This window comes from Blennius ocellaris, assembly GCF_963422515.1.
Source record: "Blennius ocellaris genome assembly, chromosome: 12".
Taxonomy (NCBI): Eukaryota; Metazoa; Chordata; class Actinopteri; order Blenniiformes; family Blenniidae; genus Blennius; species Blennius ocellaris.
The window spans coordinates 6,950,463-6,969,894 of record NC_137661.1 but is presented as its reverse complement, the minus strand read 5'-3'; the positions used below and the strand labels follow the sequence as shown (position 1 = coordinate 6,969,894).

General features: G+C 41.9%; 1 protein-coding gene across 1 annotated transcript; it reads left to right on the top strand.

The window, feature by feature from the left end:
- Positions 1-1,741: 1,741 nt before the first annotated feature.
- Positions 1,742-18,580, top strand: kif14 (kinesin family member 14; the record flags this gene model as incomplete). Its single annotated transcript, XM_080505690.1, has 29 exons — positions 1,742-2,490; positions 3,639-3,887; positions 4,047-4,134; positions 4,223-4,330; positions 4,554-4,606; positions 4,698-4,728; positions 4,934-5,041; positions 5,217-5,330; positions 7,260-7,378; positions 7,486-7,658; positions 8,890-9,037; positions 9,325-9,388; positions 9,485-9,663; positions 9,991-10,093; positions 10,227-10,384; positions 10,529-10,640; positions 10,887-10,967; positions 11,764-11,887; positions 12,766-12,859; positions 13,049-13,193; positions 13,734-13,840; positions 14,741-14,814; positions 15,024-15,233; positions 15,365-15,552; positions 16,064-16,216; positions 17,358-17,453; positions 17,593-17,667; positions 18,109-18,295; positions 18,417-18,580. 29 exons carry the CDS (start codon positions 1,742-1,744, stop codon positions 18,578-18,580), a joined length of 4,254 nt encoding a protein of 1,417 aa, XP_080361816.1.
- Between the last annotated feature and the right edge of the window lie 852 nt (positions 18,581-19,432).

Genomic DNA, 19,432 nt, shown 5'->3' with positions numbered 1-19,432 from the left:
TTGACCCACTTCGAGGTACCCTTGAACAAAACAGAATAAATATTACACACTAGCACAAAGTATCGTGAAGCTACGTATCTAATCATACCCCAGGTGAAATATGAAAACTAATTTCATGAGTATACCTTTGGACACAAAAAAAATGAACTTTATTTGAATTGTAGATGGTCCAAATAATATCTGGATTCTGTAATTGAACTTCACTATGATAAGCACATTCCCTTTACAGGTGCTTATTCATCGCTTTATCGATTCATGAATGTGGTACAAGTCCTCACCAACACAAAGAGGGTGGAGAACCTTTTAAATCATTTCACAGGAAGAGATTTACTACGTGTTCACCCCGAGTCAGAAGAAACAAATTGAAGCAGCTTCTAGTTCCTCCCCTCCTCATCTGTGGAAGAAACTCCCTGAGGACTTCTGACACACTTCTTCTAAAACAGCCATCAAAAAAGATCTGCTCATGCTTTGAAAATAAACAATACATTTCTCTCATTTAATTACCTTTATTTCAAAATGTGTTTGTTCTTTTTTTTTTAAAAACTTTGTCCTTATTCAATTAAATTCAACTTTATTTTTATAGCACCAAATACAACAAAGTCATTTCAGGGCACGTTTACAGAGAAAACTGAAAGGAAAATGATACAAAGGGAAAAACACTTGTGGAAGACTTTTCAAAACCAGGTTCAGAGGTGGTGCTTTTCTGCTATTCTGGTTAGTTTGAGTGGGATAGAGACTAACCGTTTTTCAATATATGTTTGAGCTTGGTTGTGGATTTTAGATTATATTCTAGATTTAACAGGAAACCAATGAGGACAGTTAATATTAAGAGTGATGTGATTCCTGTCTGTTCCTGTTAGTACTCTCCCTGTGGCATTTTGAATCAACTGAAGACTTTTTAAGCAAGTTATTAGGATCCCCTGATGATAGTGACTTACAATACTCTACTCTGGGAGTAATACATGTATGGATTCGTTTTTTTATTGTCACTCTGAGTCAACATATTTCCAAATTGAAAACAGTCCTGCAGACCTTATTTCCTTAGTTCTAATGTATTGCAAAATCTTGATCTTGGTTTTATTGCATTTCTTTCCTTTCCTTATACAGCACTGGTCCTGTTTGCCTCGCCCTGTTTTCTTCTTTTTCTCCAGAAAAGGTGTGCTTCTGATAATTAACATATTACATGTTCAGGAAATAAAATGAAAACAGAGTTTCCTTAATAGACTGAAACAATTGAATTCTTAACCAACCCACAAGATCTCTTTTCTTTCTTTCTTTTTTTTTTTACACTGTGCTTTTTTTCTATCTGTGGGAGGTGGGTTTTGAGAAATCATGTCAGTATTCAACCTTACATGGGTACATTGTTGTATAACGACAGAGCGCTAATTTTAGTAAGGAAACGTTGAGTAGTGCAGTTCTTTATGTTAGCCTCTGAGATCATTTGACCTCTTTTTAGAGTTGAGTTGTACAATTGCTGCCACCCAGCGGCGAATCGTCACGCCTGCATGCCGCGACCGTGCTGTGACGTCCAAGCTTCCGCAAAAGCGAGCCAATCAGATTCGGCTCGCGGAGCCCGTTTGAAAATCGAGGCGGGCGAAGCGGAAGGAGAGACGACAGCGCAAAGAAGCTGCGGAGAGATTCAGCATTACGGATTTACCTTATTTCCCTGTTGTTGTTTTTTATTATTATTATTTTTCTCGTTGCTTTTCGTTTTTTATTTTATCTTTTTCAAGTGAGCGTCATGTCAGCTGTCAGGCAAACGAGGAAGCGTGCAGCTTATTATGACCCACCTCCGTCATCGACAACGACAACACCGTCCAAGACGCCCGGTGAGGAGAGAGACAAGGCGTCCAGCCGAATGGAGAGGACGTCCGAAGAGTCGGCGTGTGAAGACCGACGGTCTCCCGACGGCGGCCGCCGGGTGAACCGGACCTACGTGGTCTCCGAGCTGTCGAGGAGCGGCACTGGAAGCAGACTCACCCTCCAGAGGAGGTCGCGGAGAAATGCCGACACCACCGAGGGACTGTCTGTGGAGAGCAGCCGGAGCAGCGCCGCTCCGGCCCCGGAGAAAAGACTGACCCTGCAGCGCAGAACCAGGACGGGCTCTGTGGGGAAGAACACCCCGTCGGACCCCCACCGGGGGGTCGCCGGTGCCGGTCCGCAGCCCCGGACGCCCACTTGCGCCCGCGTGAAACACATGGAGGAGGTGAGGCGGGAGAGGCCGGTCAGTGCGACGACCTCCTCCGCCCCTTCACCTGCCAGGAGTTCGGATCCGGGCCACGCCGACGCCTTCAAGACGCCCACCGGACACACTCGGTTCGAGGCCGTCACTGTGAGGAGGGAGTACTTCGAGGAGCTGTCGAGAACCGCAGCTGTCAGCAGACCCGCGTCCAGCCACCTCAGTGACCAACACAACAACAACAACAACAACAACAGCATTGAGAACATTGCAGTCACCGTGGCCGTCCGGGTCCGTCCTTTTAATGCCAGGTGTGTACTCTAATGGTGGACATTCCGGGGGTCCAGCCCTCCTCACCCACCCTGTAGGACCACAAGAGGCACTTTTTACTATTTACCACAGACATGGCCTTTTCTTCAGCCCCAAAAAGATATAGAATTTTCTGAAATGAAGAAAAAACAACTTAAAAAAATTGCTACGCAATCAAACAAAACAAAAGGTTGCATTCATGAAGTGTCATAGGCACAATTTAGATTTGCATTTATGTGACATTTTTAGTTTTTGTTGCCATTTTTAGAGATTTTTCTTTCTTGCTATTTTCTGCATCATGGCTATTTTAGCTGCTTTGGCTTTATATACAGTATATATACATACATATATATATATATATATATATATATATTTGTTTATAGCCACTGTCTGTGAGCTATTCTACTTTTTTCTTTTCTTTCTTTTTCATTTACCTCTATTCCTGGGAAAAACTGCGAGCATTTCCAACTTTATTTAACCATTTTACTCTATTTTTAATGATTATTATTTGAGTAGTTTGAGCTGTTTTTTCCCTTTTTTTTCCCCCAATTCCAACTATTCTGGCTGTTTTAGCTGTTTTACTTTATTTAGCTCGTTTTAGCCTGGATTAAGCTTTTTTTTCAATCTGTGTGGTATGCAAATAATATCAAAATGTAAGGAAAACGTTTACAAAAAACCCCAAAAAACTTAGGGGACCACTGCAGTAGTGCTGAAGAGCCACATGTGGCTCCAGAGGGGCAGGTTGCAGACTCCTGACCTGAGATCTGGTTAAGATGGAGACTCTGAGGTGTCAAAACCAAAACCAGAGCTTTGTTAAACTAAAGTGTGTTCAGTAGATGAGGTTTGTTAGAAACTTCCCCACAAGATTCACCGCAGACGGCAAACCTTTTGGCAACCACTTCCTTAATGTGCGAACAACACTGCGAGTTTTTTCTCTGTGTAATATTTCAAAAGAAACTTTTTCAGCTGCAAGTGACCAAAGTATTCAACTGCCTGGAGTTTGCAATGTCCCATTTCTATTTATTTCGCTCGATGTGATGTTGCCGCATTCAAGAAAGACCTGTTGACCTGTTTGTGTGTCAGCGGGCTCCTACCCTGTATAACATGACATTCCTAAATGAGTATTTTCGTTTGATCTGCTTTGTTAAAGGGAAAGGAACACCTCGCAAGTAATCTTCATAGAGGACCGGGAGACATTCGTGCGTCACCCGGAACTCAAGCAGAGGCTCTCATTTAATTTCGACTTTGCCTTCTGCTCGATTGATGAGCGTGACCCGACCTTTGCCAGCCAACAGACGGTGTATGAGAAAGTAGGCAGGCCTCTGCTACTGAGGGCTTTGGAAGGATTTAATGTCTGTGTTTTTGCTTATGGCCAGACAGGTTCCGGAAAATCATACACGTGAGTGTTTTACTTGTTTATTTATTTTTTGCTACCAAAGTAAGAGTGGCATAATTCAATTAGCTTTCCACTCATACCTTCAGTTTTTCCAATCAGAAAAAAATATGTGGTTTATAAATTGCAATGTGTTACAGCTGCTTTGTTATGGTTGCTTTGCAGAATGATGGGCTATAAAGAGAGTGCTGGGATTATTCCACGTTTCTGCCAGGAGCTTTTTGAGAAGTTGACCTCCATGGAGGATGAAGGGGTAAACTGTTGAACAGAAGAGTTCTGCCAGTCTATTGCTCTTCTGTGTCTTACATCCAAAATCCTCTTGTTCGGCGCTTCTACCGCAGGTCAAAAGTAATGTGGAGTTGAGCTTCTGTGAGGTGTACAACGAGAAGATCCATGACCTGCTGGTGACCAAAGCTGAGCCACAGTCCAGCAATGCCTCCAAAATGCCTGTGAGTAGACTGAAGTTTAGAAAACAACTATTGAAAGTTTCTAAAACTTCCTTAAATCGATGTTATTATAGCTTTATCTTACTGAAATTGATGGCTTTGTAAAATAACCTGCTGGGGAAAAAAAACAAAAAACCAAGTATTCATCTGATAATTATTCCACTATGTGCAGTATTGTGAAATCTGGGAACGTCTCAAGTCACAAAAACCATATTTGCTTTTCCAGCTGAGAGTGAGAGAGCATCCTACACACGGTACCTATGTTGCTGAACTGTCCTCGTAAGAAACCACTTTCTTTTAATGTATCCCTCCGAAGTAATTCATAAAATCTATCCATTACAGAATCGCTCATTTTCTTATTTCTCCACAGGAATGTGGTGAGCTCGGAGGGTGACATTCAGGTACGCTGAACCTCCTCTATCTTCCATCAGCCAGTCAGAGATTGTTGACAAATGGCGGATAAAGCAGTAACAACAGGCATCGGTGTTTGACTTGAGTTCAATGTTTTGAAGCTGCAAGGAAATAACATACCATGAACATGAGTGCTGGGCGTCAATCTCTCTGTGAGGGAGTCGGTCCTAACTTTTAATTGGCTTCCTTTTTCAGGGATGGTTGGCGCTTGGAAATAAACTGAGAGCCACAGCTGCAACGGGGATGAACGACAAGAGTTCCAGGTCGCACTCAATTCTGACTCTGGTCTTGAGGCAGATAAAGGTGTGGAATATCCTATAAACTCATATGACACATGTATGTAAAAGCTTTCGTCTCCTCAGTGGCACGATGGCGCAGTGGTCTACGTGAAAGAAACAATGACGAGTAGAGTGTCGTAGATGTCACCTGGGCTGACGGTGTGAGCTGCCATGTTAAAACTATTTATATCTGTGGACAGACGGAGGTGGTGGCTGGACAGGAACACAACCACTGTATCACCAGCAGGATCAACTTGGTGGATCTTGCAGGCAGCGAGCGCTCGCAGTGGCCTGCTAATAGTGACCGTCTCAGGGTAAGCACACACTCGTCGATACAGCCAGTAGGAACACATTACACTCTAACCTTCACTTGTACATGTCAAAACAGTCCTGGTCCTTCAAGGCAGGGTCCCCCAATACACCTCGGAATGTGGCCTGTGGTATTTTGGCACCAACGTGTTGGAATCAGATCCTTTTTAAGACCTGGAAGTTATGAGATTAATCTTCTGTGGTACCAAATAGATCAGTCAGCCTTTGGGTCCCTTCACCGGTTTATTTCCACTTGATAGATTCTGATGCTGCAGATTCTCACAAAAAAACTGTAGTTACCTTTGACCCAGGAGGTTATAAAATCATCCATGCTTATTTGTCTGTCTGTTAACAAGCTATCACAAAAACTAATGAGCTGATGGTCATAAAAAAATCTGTCCACATGGATGAAATTGGTCCATTTTGAGCAAAGGAAGAACACATTAAGTGGTGGTGGTGATCCACATCAAAAAAACTGTTACAGTACAACATTTTCATTTTTGCAACACATTGTCTTATCTTCTGTTCTTCCAAACTATGAAATAAGATCACATGATCACCAAACTAAATAAATAAATATCGAGAGTTGATCTGGATTATGTGTCAGTTCCCTGTGTCCATGTCTGTCCATGGCGGAGGTCAGACATCTCTAATTGCTCTTGTTTTACATTTTATGACCAAGTCGCACAGTTTAGCCCAATATGGCTTTTATCTAAAGAACTTCAAGCAGAGATAAAAGAAAAGACAGGACTTGATTGAATTTGAAATTCAGCAATATTTTTTTAGTGCACGTAACATTCTTGTATTATTATTCAAGTATTGTGGTTTTGTTTGTCAAAAACTGTGAGAACGAAGATAAAATATTCTAAAAAGAATGTAAAAATAACCTGTATCTGTGTAGGATTTATAAATGAGACATCAGCTACAATACATGTGGCTGAACAGCCTCATTCAGCAGTTGGTAAATGTTAAATTCCACAACTCTTCAGTCTTCCTTGTACCACTGCTGGGCCCACATGGAGCCACCATAGTGGGAGACCTTCTGGCTGTTATGCTGGTCGGTCACTTTAATTCCTGAAGGTGGCGATGTTTTTTCAAGAATTCATTCGATCTTATTTATTTGATGGACTAGTGTATGTCTAACCTTTTCACTGGGTGCTCCAGCACTCTAGCAGCCACCACATCAGCACCGATGGTTTGACTGTGTCTTTACCGACATGCTGGGAAACATCCCAGACCAAAACGAAGGAAGCGGCTGCTTTAAGAGGCTGTTCAGCTACGAGATCGGTTGTATTTGATGATCTCATTTTCATGTCGGGAAGAATCAAGTCATTTCCAGCAGCCTGAGTGACGGCCAATGTTCAACAAGTTGTTGTGGCCTGCTCCTCTTCTGCCGTTGACTTGTGTGTGATCAAGCGGAGATCTTCCGCTCAGGAAGAGCCGCAGAAGCTGCCGACGTGGCGTAATTCGTGTGTACGGAGCTCGCGGACACGTCACGCATAAATAAAACGGCCTTTGGGGGATTGATGGGGACTGATCTGTCTTCTTGTTGCTCATCAGTGGATTCTGCAGCCATCAGGCAGTGATTTATCCACGTCTCGGGCCTTCTGTGTTTGAAACATTCTCACTGAAACCATAACTCAAAGGCATGAATGACTATCGTGATGGGTTAATCTTTTTGTTGAAACAAACTGTTGTATTAAGTTCACGCCACGGAACTATGGTTTGCTCTGTTTCAGTCATTGTTTTTTTTGCAGTTATGCGTCTGTTACAGGCAGTGAATAAACCACAACGCTAAGGTTTTATTTAACCATTCAAAGACGTGATGGAAAGAAAATATCATTTCCGAGACTGATTTTTTTTTTTATGTATTTTTTGGGGGGGTGAACAGTTTGCACTGGAATTGTTAAATGTTGTGTTTTTGTGGTTCATAGGAAGGCAAAAATATCAACAAGTCCCTTCTGACACTGGGAAAAGTCATCTCTGCTTTATCAGAGCAGTCGGTGAAAAAGAAGAGTGTCTTCGTTCCATACAGAGACTCTGTCCTGACATGGTGAGATACTCCTCGCATGGCGGGCTTGGATTTCAAATTTTTGTTCGTTTGTTTTTATTTGGTATTGACTATGGACAATCCTAACCAGTTGAAATGTTCTCTTGTAGGCTGTTGAAAGACAGCCTCGGTGGGAACTCCCACACTGCCATGGTTGCCACTGTGAGCCCTGCAGAGAGCTGTATGCATGAGAGCGTGAGCACTCTGCGCTACGCCCAGAAGACCGGCACCATCGTCAACGTGGCAAACATCAATGACGACACGAGTTCCAAGCTCATCAGAGGTCAGATGTCCATCATGAGAAGCATTTGGCATCTTCGCAGTATCGACTGAGTAAAACTGATAATCCATTCATTTTCAATAGCCACTGTTTTTTGAAAAGTGTGGTAGGATCAGCATTCCCTCGCAGATCTTGAACCATATTTCCTTCCCGCAGCCCTGCTGAGTGTAGTTTTTTTATATTTATATATATTTGGCTTCCTAAGTTTTCTTCCAACAGATATTGTTACCAGCTGGTGGCATACATAGGAAATGAATAGACCCTCTGCTGAATTTGAATTACATTACTCTCTATAGTGCGTCACAACTTACTTTTTTTTCCTCTCAAACCATTTCTGGCATTTTTATTTTGTCTCCATTGCATATACAGTAACTTCTATTTTAATGGAATTTATAAAAAATACCCACTCCCCTTGCAGGGGAGCTCGGTTGAGAAATCGATTTTCATCTTATAAAAAAAATGTTTGCTTCTTTTTTTCCCTCTCCCTCTTGATTTGAACCTTTACCAGTTTAGATGACACAACATCAGCATTGTTGTTCTGCTGTTGTTGGATTTTTTTTCTTATTTGCACATTTAAAAAAAGCTTCTAGACGCATATAAACCCTGCTAAGTCTGTTTTTTGGCTGCTGTTGGTTTCTCCTTCCACCATGTGCCTCTTTTTGTTTCTGTCTTTCTTTGTCTTCTGGTCTCAATGATTCTCTCTCTCTCTCTCTCTCTCTTGCTCTCTCTCTCTTGCTCTCTCTCTCTTGCTCTCTCTCTCTTCAATATACCCGTCTGTCTACCCACTTATCCATCACCAGCTCTTGTGCGATCCAGTTGAAATTAAAGCTTGGCCCTAACCTTGCCTCCAGGCCATATTTATGCACTGTCAGTTGCACATGGCGGCTAACTGTCATGCAAGTATGATTTTTTATGAGGTAGCCGCGCTGCTGTTTGACATTTGTAGCACTAAGGGGAGCTCTTGCTGTGGATTTCTGTCATGTTGCCTCTCACCCTGAGAAGCTCAAAGTAAATGGAGTTCAGACAGTACAACTGAGATCAACGTGGCTCAGCACACAATCTTAAATGAGTGACACTGGTCACATTGTGGACAGAACCTGAATATTTAAGCCGTCTCATTCAAAACTTTGGTGGGTCCTTGCAATGTAATTTGGACGTTTGCCTAACCCGTAGACTAGTTTTTTTTTTTTGTTGTTTTTTTATTTAAAACACTTTGGGTTCTTATGTGTTTCAGAGCTGAAGGAAGAAGTGGAGAAGCTTCAAGCAGCACGGAGGACGGCTGAAGGCACTGAAATGGACAGAGTCCGCTTTCTCCAGGAGGAGATCTCCACGCTCAACCACAAACTCTTGAAGCGAGAGCAAGAAATAGCTGATGCCAACCGGTCTGCATCGCGACAGTTATAACAATATTCAATTTATTTAGCTGAAGTGACACATTTGAGCACTTTTAGAAAGTCTATTTGCAAACAGAATCTCCAGGTTCTTTGGTATAGTTTTTATGGTCAAACCATGTCAATGTATGTTTATTAACCTACATTTAAATATTTTATGTCCGTGTAATCGAATAAAGACAGATACTAATTCTATTCTTGCATAGGAAAAATGGAAGCGCTGTATTCGGCGTGAGAGGTTGTAAATGATGGACTTGTGTTCGTCTCTTTTCTGGCAGCGAGTTGAAGGAGAAACATCATGAGGCTGAAGCTCGCAAACGCAGGGAGACTCAAGAGTTGCAGGTAGCAAAAAAAAACAAACAATCTTTTTCAGTTGATGCACTTTTGTTTACCAAAATACAGGAGCATCCGCCAATATTTCTTGTTTTGTTTAATCAGAAAGCCGGCGTGACGTTTCAAGTCGACAGTCGCCTTCCCTGCCTTGTGAATCTGAACGAGGATCCTCAGCTCTCCGAAATGCTTCTGTACATCATCAAGAAGGGCCAGACCACAGTGGGCAAGTTCCACTCCTGCCAAGATATCCAACTGACTGGAGGCCTCATTGCGGATCATCACTGGTGAGAACGATCCCTGAAGGGATGGGACTCAGCTCGAAACATATAAACTGCTACAGACCGCTTCTGTTGTGGTCGCATTGAATGAACGATTATGACCTAAAACATGTATTTTTCTTCTCAATGGGGGGGAGTATATGATCACAATACAGCACTGGCCTCTATGTGGCTCTTTTAAAAGCAAGAGGATCCATATATTTGGCCAAGTCATTTATTTAAAAAAAACCAATTAGTGTTCATAGATCAAGAAAAAGTTTAAGTATAATGTCTTGTATGAATTTAAGTTCAACAATGTAACTGAATCAATATAATTTCTTTCTTCTTTTTCAGTGTCATATGGAACACCGACGACGCGGTCAGCATTACACCCACCGAACATGCAAAGACCTACATCAATGGAAGCCTCATCACTGAGTCCACTGTCCTGCACCACGTAAGAATAACAGTTATACCACAACATTTTAGGAAAAAAAAAAAAATACAAGCTCAGGTTAAAGCAGCAAACTTAATTTTTTGTAGCACCTACAAACTCCAACGCCATCAACTCCTTTCTCTTTTGCCTCCAGGGGGACAGAGTAATACTTGGTGGGAACCAATACTTTCGATTCAACCATCCACTTGAGGTGAAATTGCTGACGCAAGCATCTCGCTCGACAAGCACAGAGGAAGGCCCCAAAGATTTTGAATTTGCAAAAAATGAACTGCTGGCTGCTCAAAATGCACAGTGAGTGGAGAAAGTTCTCCATGTGACTCAGATTAAGAAGATTCCATCCCAATACTCGTAGTTTTGCAATGTTTTTTTTTTTGGTTTTGTTTTGTGACGGACTGTAAAACCTCAACTTAATTTTGTGTATTTTATGTATTTCAGACTTGCAGATGAGAGCCTGCAGGCTAAAATGAAAGTGAAAGAAGATATGTTAAATGAAATCAAGGTGGCACAGGAGCTGGCTCAGAAGGAACCAGCGCTGGAGCCCACCCCTGTACAGTAGACCTCTACTTTTTATTTCTTTTCACTTAATACACATTCCCACGTAAACATGGCTGGAAGTCAATGAATCCTGAAAATGGATTGCTGGTGGATTACATGTCCAGAAGTTTGTTGTTGCTACTTCTCTATTTGAGCTTGTTGCATTCATAGTTTATCAGCTGATAGAGCCAACAGTCCTCAAGATTTAACTTTCGACAGAACACAATAATAATAATAATAATAATAAGTGTACTTTCAGATGGCGAGTGACCAGGAGAGGTTAGCGCATGAGACGGACGCACGAGAAGTTAGTGGCAAGAGGAAGCGCCCGTCCATAGAGGTGAGGAAGCATCGCAACATCACAATCAGTTTTGTTTTATCACTGTACAGAGAAAAAACTTTTTTATAGTGTTTTGGTTTGTGCTTGAATTGAACTCGAGCTTTGGTAAGGTCTTATACACAAGATTTATTGATTTCTTGTGTTCAATTGCTTGACGAATTTTCAACAACTCTCGTTTTCTAGATTTTGAACCCTCATTTTCTCCCACCTGCCATTTGTTACGCAAATCCACCAAGCGTACACTATTACCATTCGATGAATCGTTTAATTGAATGTAAACGGGACTCAAATCAAACTTTATAGGGCAAAACGATTAAAACAGAGCGACATCCACCCTCTGCCATTGTATACATATCAAAGGAAGCCTTTGTTAAACTACATAGTTTATTGTATGGATTTTGAATGAAAGGCTAAGTCGGGTAATATTCCAGGTATTTAAAGATGCGAAAGTGTCATGAACTTCACAACGTGTTGACTCTACCAGCTAGATTCTTTTTTCGACAGAGAAAATGCCACGAAACAGAAAAGAATAACTTTCAGTGAGACTTTTATTCTGTAACATTTGCAATGTTTTGAAAGCAACATATGGCACTTAGAACTGATTTATTTTCTCACTCGTGTTTCTTTTGCCACCATTTTTAACAACGTGTCGATGATCATGGGGCTAAAAAGCTAATTTGCTGACAGTTTCATGATTTACCCAATAGGCCATTTGAGATGTGTTTTGACTTTGGCTTTAGACGAACTCTTCTGGCCAGATGATTTAAAATGTTTTCATAACCACCGTTCATTCCAGGCACGGGCAGTTATTTGTCAGTCGAAGATCGTCGCTGCCCTGGAGGAGGAGAAAAAAAAGATCACAAAAGATCTTCAGGAGATCTATGAGAAGAGAGCAAAGCGGGAACATCACACTCCAAATGGTGCGTGTCTCTTCAGTTTCCCCTGGGAAGGGAACGGTGACGATGTCCAGTATCAGAACTGACTTCGTCCTGAGTGGCGTCTCGAAGTGTTAATGGCACTAAAGAACACCGCTATAGAATTGTGTTTGGCAGAAGTTCACGAGGAGCAAAGGCAACGTCAAACCATACAACCTTTTCCAAAACAACATGCTTTTACATTAAAACCATATCATTAGAATTTATTCAGATTATTATTTAGTTCACAGTTGGGCTTGAATATATAAAATGCTTAAAAAAAAAACCAAAAAGCGTTTAAATCTACATATGTACCCTTCAACACCTTGAGTTGTGTCAGTTACTGTACTTTGTCCCAAAAAAAAAAAAGAACTCCAGTTCTTTTGTGGTAGAGATGGGTTGCTGCACTTACTGTTGTATGACAGGCTAAACAAGCTGAAGTCAGGCAGGGTGGGGAATCTGGGATTATCTCTATGCATCCTTAAACAACTGCATGTAAAAGACAGAAAAAAACACGATTTTAGTGCTGCAAAGAGACGGAGTACATAAAGAGAAGGGGATGGAAACTCAGGCAGCACCACCAGTGTAAGTTGTAGTGGTCCCATACTTTGCACCGCACTAGCCTCTAGAGTTGTGTGGGCTCTGCCAGTACAAAGTATTCAAGCAGAGAAGAAGAAACGCGAGACACGGCTTCCACTGGTGAGGTCTCTGGGTGAAAGTTGAATTTAGTCGTCTTCTTGAGTTTTCCCTATTGGGTGACTTCTTCAATGAAGAAGGAATCTTTGCTTTAAAAAAAAGTTATAATGGGAAGCTATCCTTGTTGCTCTGTCATGTTGGTTGTAGTGAAGTTATTTGTGTGTTCTGTGTGTGTGTGTGTGTTTTAGTCTGTCCACAGTGGGACACAATGAAGCTGTCCCTTCTGATTGAGGAAGCAAATGCCATTTGTACAAGACTAAACAATCACTTAGTCTTCAGCAGGTATGTAAATCCTACAATGGCTCCATGTGTAACTTTTAATATGACACAAGTTTTAGTCATTTTAAGATTTGCTGGGGTTTTTTTTGTTGTTTTTTTTACTTCGTGGTTGCTTCAGGTTTACAGAAATGCTAAATGTTTGTTTGATAGAAATGTCTTTTTGTTAAATTGTTCCTCCTTGCTCTCTTTTAGGCATGAGACCACAGAGGGTGTGTCCCACATGTCCCGGGGTGCTCAGATACAGGTCCGCATTCAAAACACAAATCTGGGAATCGCCACTTACTGGAGCCCGGATAAAGTCCATGAGAAAATAATCGCACTTCGGGAGCTGGAGCAGGTTTGTCATGAGTCAAGTCTGCCTTTGTCCTTATTATTGTTTCAAGAGAGTGACAATTTACATTTGTCAAAGCCTAACGGGACTAATTGATACTTTGTTGAAGCGTCTGTCAAACAAAACTGCTACAAGCTTTGAGTGTTCGTGTTTCAACAAAGCCTTATTTCTGAATATGGCCATGTTGTTTCATCAACCCCATGTTTGACCAGATCATTTGTCATTTCAATTGTTTTCGTTCATTTGAGCCAATACTATACTATTCATACCCTTCGTAGAAATTGTGTTCATATTTGCTATGATAATTAGAGAAACCTGTAATAATACTCTGCGCGGTGGATGTTGTGTGAGCACATTGCAGCCGATGTTTTCATCGGTAAAGTGGCCGCATAAATACAAACGAATTGCAGACTGAGTATTGGCCTCCATTTAGAGTCTGGAATTGGTTGTTTCATGCCTAATGCGGGAATGCTGCGTCAGTTTTTGTTGTTCTATTGAGTTGAGTAAATAAGACTGGACAAATCAGCTGTAATTTCCTATCCGCAGGGGGATTTCACCTCCAAACATGATGATGTATTTTGTGACCCTGATGATGAGTGGGAGCACGATCTGTCTTCCCCGTCGACAGCCATGTCAACCCTGTCTCACCAAAGGTAAATATTTAGCTATTCCTCTCTTTAGAGTTTGGTCATTTTTGGTTTTTTTTTTTATGGGGAATGAAGAAGCGTCTCTCTTTGCAAGGAAATGTGATGTGTTTCAGTTTGCATGTTTTTAATCCATAACCTCATGCTCAACTCTTTAATTTGCACAATATGTTTGGTAAAATAATGTGTATGGAAAGTTGAAAAGTATTTACATGAAAGATGGGAAATGAAATGGTTTCGATTTTTTTTTGTGGAGGGGGGGGTGTTCTTGTCCAAGTTTCCAACAATGTGATTTACAATGTGGAACACATATTTTTGACATTAAACCAGACTTTTCTTTCATGAAAGGCTGGCGTTAAGTCGCTGCCCGCAGAATATTTCCGTCTTCAATGTAGTTCCTCTGTTTATTAACTTCATGTCCATGAAGGCCGGGCCGAGGCTTTTGGAAAGAGAAAAGGGCAAGAGGTGGCTATGTTTCACACTCCACATCCTGAAACCCAAACATGCATGTACAGCACCTGCTGTATTTACAGAATCTGCTGTTCTTTCCGAGCACTCCTGGTGGTTCCTCCACTGCCAGAAGACTCGGCCAAATGAAACATGGCACAGAGTCTGTGGTTTAGTCACACTTCTCCCTCAATCCCTTCAACATGAGCCTCATGAAAACATTGTAGTTTACTGACCTCATCACCCCCCCACCCCCCCAAAAAAAAACCCAAACCTAAACTTCACGAGAAGAGTGTTTAAGTTCTCTTATGGAGTGAAGCCCTGCTCCTTTCTCCATGGATTTGAACAAATCCAGGAAACATAAAATTTAAAATGGGAAAACTCAACCATGTGTGTAAAGACATTGAATATGCACTGCTGTGTTGGTAACACTGACTCTACTTGTATTCGGTATCACTTCAGGAAGAGGAGAGTCTCATTGCGCATCCTGGAGAAGCAGGCTCAGAGACTTGACGACATCCCATCTGAAAGTGCTGGTACGTCAAAATTCTTTTGAGAAACCATCTTCTGTACCACTTCAATCAATTCAGGGTTGCGTGGTGCCGGAGAATACCTTTCTAAAATGTTAAACAGTTATTTCCATTTAAAATGTGTTGCAATGGATTGAGAGGAAGCAAGTGGTGAACTTGTTTGCTGCACACGGTCCTGTACTATAAACACCTTCTCTATGCTTTGTCTTACCCAGGGCTGAGAGGTCGGGCCACTTCCTCCAGCACCACGGTCAGATTGCCTGCCATTTGCCGGCAGCTCATTGGCCAATCACTGTCCCGACTGCATGATTGCAACGGGACAGAAGAAAGCCTGGCGGACAAAATCATTGCCGACCTGAGCGTCATCGACACGGCAGTAAAAACCATATCAGAGCTGTACAACCAAGTGGACAACCTGGACAGCAGTGGGTTTCCTGTTGAACTGTGCAATATGTAGTGATTACACGAGATTAGCATGAATCAAATGAAGAAAGAAGCTTATGGTTCAGACTTTTATGTTTAAACTTTTGGTGTTTTTTTTTCCCCCCCTTTGTAGTCTTTGCTGGAAATGACGTGGCCCAGGCGGCCCTCATTAAAGGCACAGCGGCTGTCGATAGGGCCGGCTTCATTTGTGAGCATTGGTTGGTCAGCGTCGGGGCCTCCAGTGATCTGGCCTACACAATCGCAGAAGAACTCAAGAGCCAAGTGAAAAAGATGGGGGGATTCCTCCTCATGCTAATTCAGGTAAATACAATATTACACATTAAAGGCCGCGCATTAACACGGCTCTGGGACTTTCCTGCCACTCGCTGTGGGTGAAATAGTTGAGAAGGGTGCAGAATTGTAGCTGACAAATGATTTTCAATTTGGTGTAGTTTGGAGACGCAGTGGCTAATCAAAATGCAGCGCATTGATTGACGGGTCTTCGCTCTGAGCTGTTTGAGCTCCGTCTATGGAAATGGCAAAGCAGAGGGAATTCTCAACCTTGAGCCCAAACAGAACATGAATATATGGAAAATAAATCTAAATTCCTCACCAGTCTCTGCACCTAAACACACAATTTTCCCCTCTCAATCCTGATTTTTAATGCTTCCTAGGGTTTTAATTTATTTACTGACCTGCCAGACTTTGTCAACCGTTGTGTTTGCTTGTTTTCATTGATTCGCTATTAAATCAATTTTAATTCAACTTGTTTGTCAGTTTGTTGATGCTGACGGAATCAAATTTTATTTTTATTTTTTTCCTCCCCATGCAGGCTTGTGAGGCTGACATCACAACAATTGTGACGGAGGTGAATAAAAACAGCGGGCCGTGCCTGCAAGCTGCATTGCTTGCAGTTGGCCACCTGGCAGCAGTGACGGGAACGTCACTGCACGCCATGGAGCTGGAAGCACAGGCCACAGGCAAGGTAACGACATCAATAATACTGCAGCAGATACTTTGGAGACTCTGAGGTAAAAGTAATTAAGCCAACAGTTCACTGTAGTCGAACATTGCAAACTGAACTGTGTGGATCTCAAAGCAAAGATGATATTAAGGGAATGTTGATACATGTGACCTGTACAAAGATATCGCTTGTGTTTAAAAAAAAAAAAAAAAAAAGACACTCTGGTTATAGATATGAATGTCTTGGATTGTTTTGGCTCAACCTTTTGGATATGATCTCTGTGATGAAAGTGTAAAAGCTTCACAGTAAATTCAATGGTTCAATATCAAAGATGAAAAAGTGGCGATAAAATGCTTTTCCGAATGAATTGTTCCGCACTGCTTGTCTGCTGTCCCCTATGAAGAAATTCAACGACAGTGAGGCAAAACAACAGCGGTCTCACTTTATAAATGACCTTTTTTTTTTGAGATTCTATCTTTAAGGCTGGTGACAAAACTGCAATTTTAACAATCATCAGTCCACAGTAAGCCCCACTGTACAACATGAGGTTTGCTGTGTGTCGATTGCACAGTGAAAAAGTAAGCTGGATCGCAGCCTATGTTGTATGTGAGTGGAATGCCCCAAAATAAAGCATCATAAATGTACGAGGCATCAATGGAGCCCTGGCCCTTGTGGCATTTATGTGTTTGGAGAAAAATCCTCACGAAAAACAGAAACCAGCGAGGCTTCTGCTCCCACACCTCCACCAGGCTCTCTTCTTTGTCTACGTCCCACATGCTTCGTTTTAGTGCGCTTCACCATCGTCGCTGCAAAGCATCTATTTGGGTTCCGCTCCAGTGTCGCGCTGATCACTACGTCATTTCATACTGGATTTCCATTGGCTAGTTACTTGACGTACATCGCAGCAGCAGTTGATCACCCCAGATTACAGACAATGAGAATGTTATAGCACGTCCGACTTAGAGCCAAGACCAAACATATCGCCTCCATGATCTTTCATCTAAGACTGTGTGTAGGGGTCTTAAATATATCACACCTATCACAGGATATGTTTCTCGCTTGCTTCTAAATCAGCAGGATCAGCATATTTTGTTGCTTTGACAATATTATGAAATCTGATTTGATCTAATGAGCAACATATGATCCCGTCTGTGCCTAACAGGGGATCAACAAGGGAGTGCACAGCCTGTTGGTGGAGATTCTCAACACCAGCAAAGACATGTGGGAAGACATGATGAAGGCAGAGTCCTTGGACTCGGTAGGATCCCAGTGAAAGTTTCTACTCGCATTCCTATTTGTAGCAACACAATTTTATATTCTTTTTTTTCTATGAGAGCCTTGTACATATGTGTTTGATTAACATTAAATGAGTGATCTCTTGTCATTTCCGCTCACAGGTCCAGCGCCGCCTAAAATCCAAGGCAGTTGATGCAGTTTTTGCCCTGCAGGATTACTTTAATCATCTCCTTTTGGTAAGTTTCAGTTATTAAATGCACACTTCAAATAATCTACCCAGGTTTTTGCAATTCTAACTATTACTGCCCATATTTTCTTTAGGGATTAGAATTTCAAATATTTTAAGTACGTACACAGGTGACTCATGATAAATGTTGGTCATCATTTCCATCACTGTATTGTTCATTGTGGTAACGTGCATTTATAATAGCTTCGGTGGCTCAAGTTCTATTTTCGTTTGCTAAATTATGATTATAATGCCATATAAAACCAGGGCCATTCTAGAAAAAATATTGAACAACCTGTTTCAGGATAAGAAATGTAGAATGGTACTGAACCTGAATATGACGAGGGCGGTTGAACTATCTGTGGCTATTTTGTCCCCCACATTTCCTAACGTTACAGTTTCTCCTCTTTTTGAGAAGTCTGTTATTTTGGGTCCTGGTGTTGTCAAACAGGAGATAGGGTCCATCCCAGAGGAGGTGAGGTACGTGATGGCAGCGGTGGTGGAGGAAGAGGAGGAGGAGGAGGAGGAGGAAGCCACAGCTTCTGGATTCCAGGATCCACGGACCATATCATCCAGCGTCTTCAAACTGCACCAGGCCGTCAAACAACTGAAGGCCTCTCTGTCCGGAGCAATGCGAGGTAAGTACTTGGTTTTTTTCCTGACGGATAAATAAAGGGGACGGTTTACAAAACGACAACAAAAGCAACCACGCAGTAGACTGTTGTGGATCTCACTAACCAGGCTGCCTCCACCTTCCAGGGAGGGACATCAGTGTTTGCTCCAAGGAGCTGATCTGTTCTGCAGAGGACATCATGAAGCTGCTCTCTGTCCTGTCGCAGACTCACGTGTTGACCGTTCCTTTCACGCTTCCTGATCTCGAGCTTCTGCTGGCGGCTCTGCAGAAGTTGTCGTCGTGGAAGTAAAGGAAGAAATGCGAGAGAGAGAGAACAAACATATAGTGCTTCTTCCTTCTCACTGGACTTTGACTCACATTTCCTCTTTGACTCCGGGGGTCTTTTCCTCGGGCCGATGACACAGCGCTATAAAGACGGCAGCTTCTCAGTGGAGTTCGAGTTTGGGTTCGGCCGCAGTTCTTCAGCTGGCATAAAGCCAAAATGTATTGTGATGCAATTTCTTTTTTGTCTTTTTTTTTAAGTTTGGAATTTTGTCATATGGATATGTGTCTACAATTTTCAAGAAAAAATTCTTCAATGACTTTTGGAATGAGGCTGTAATATAAAATGTGTAAACATTGAAGTGCTGTAAATACTTTCTGAGTGGACTGTATTTATTTATTTTTTTTGTCCTTCATGAATATATTTGACCAAAGCATATGTGGTTTAGCACCTGAATGACCTGATAAACAATTGTTATATAAAATATACTTGTATGACTTCAATCACTTTGTTTGTCCTGATTTTGTGAAGCCACCAATATTTCATAAACATGGTCTTTATGGAACAGGAGTCATAACTGCAGACATATATGAGGGTTAGGGATTTTCTGCACTCGCTGTCGCGCATGTCTTTAGTTTTAGGAATTTTTGTATTTTAATTTTTTTTCTCATCCGAAACGGGGAGCTGGACAGGAGGCCCATCAACCTCAACACATGGAATGTTCTGCAGGATGAACCATAGAGGGTTCATCCCTGAGGTCACAGCAAAGGTCATGGTTGTCCACGAAACGGCGTTGGTCACACCAGACGGTTTACTACATCTTTTCAAAGCCTCGCTGATGCATGAATTATGAAAGCCTTTATTTATTTCGGATGTAAT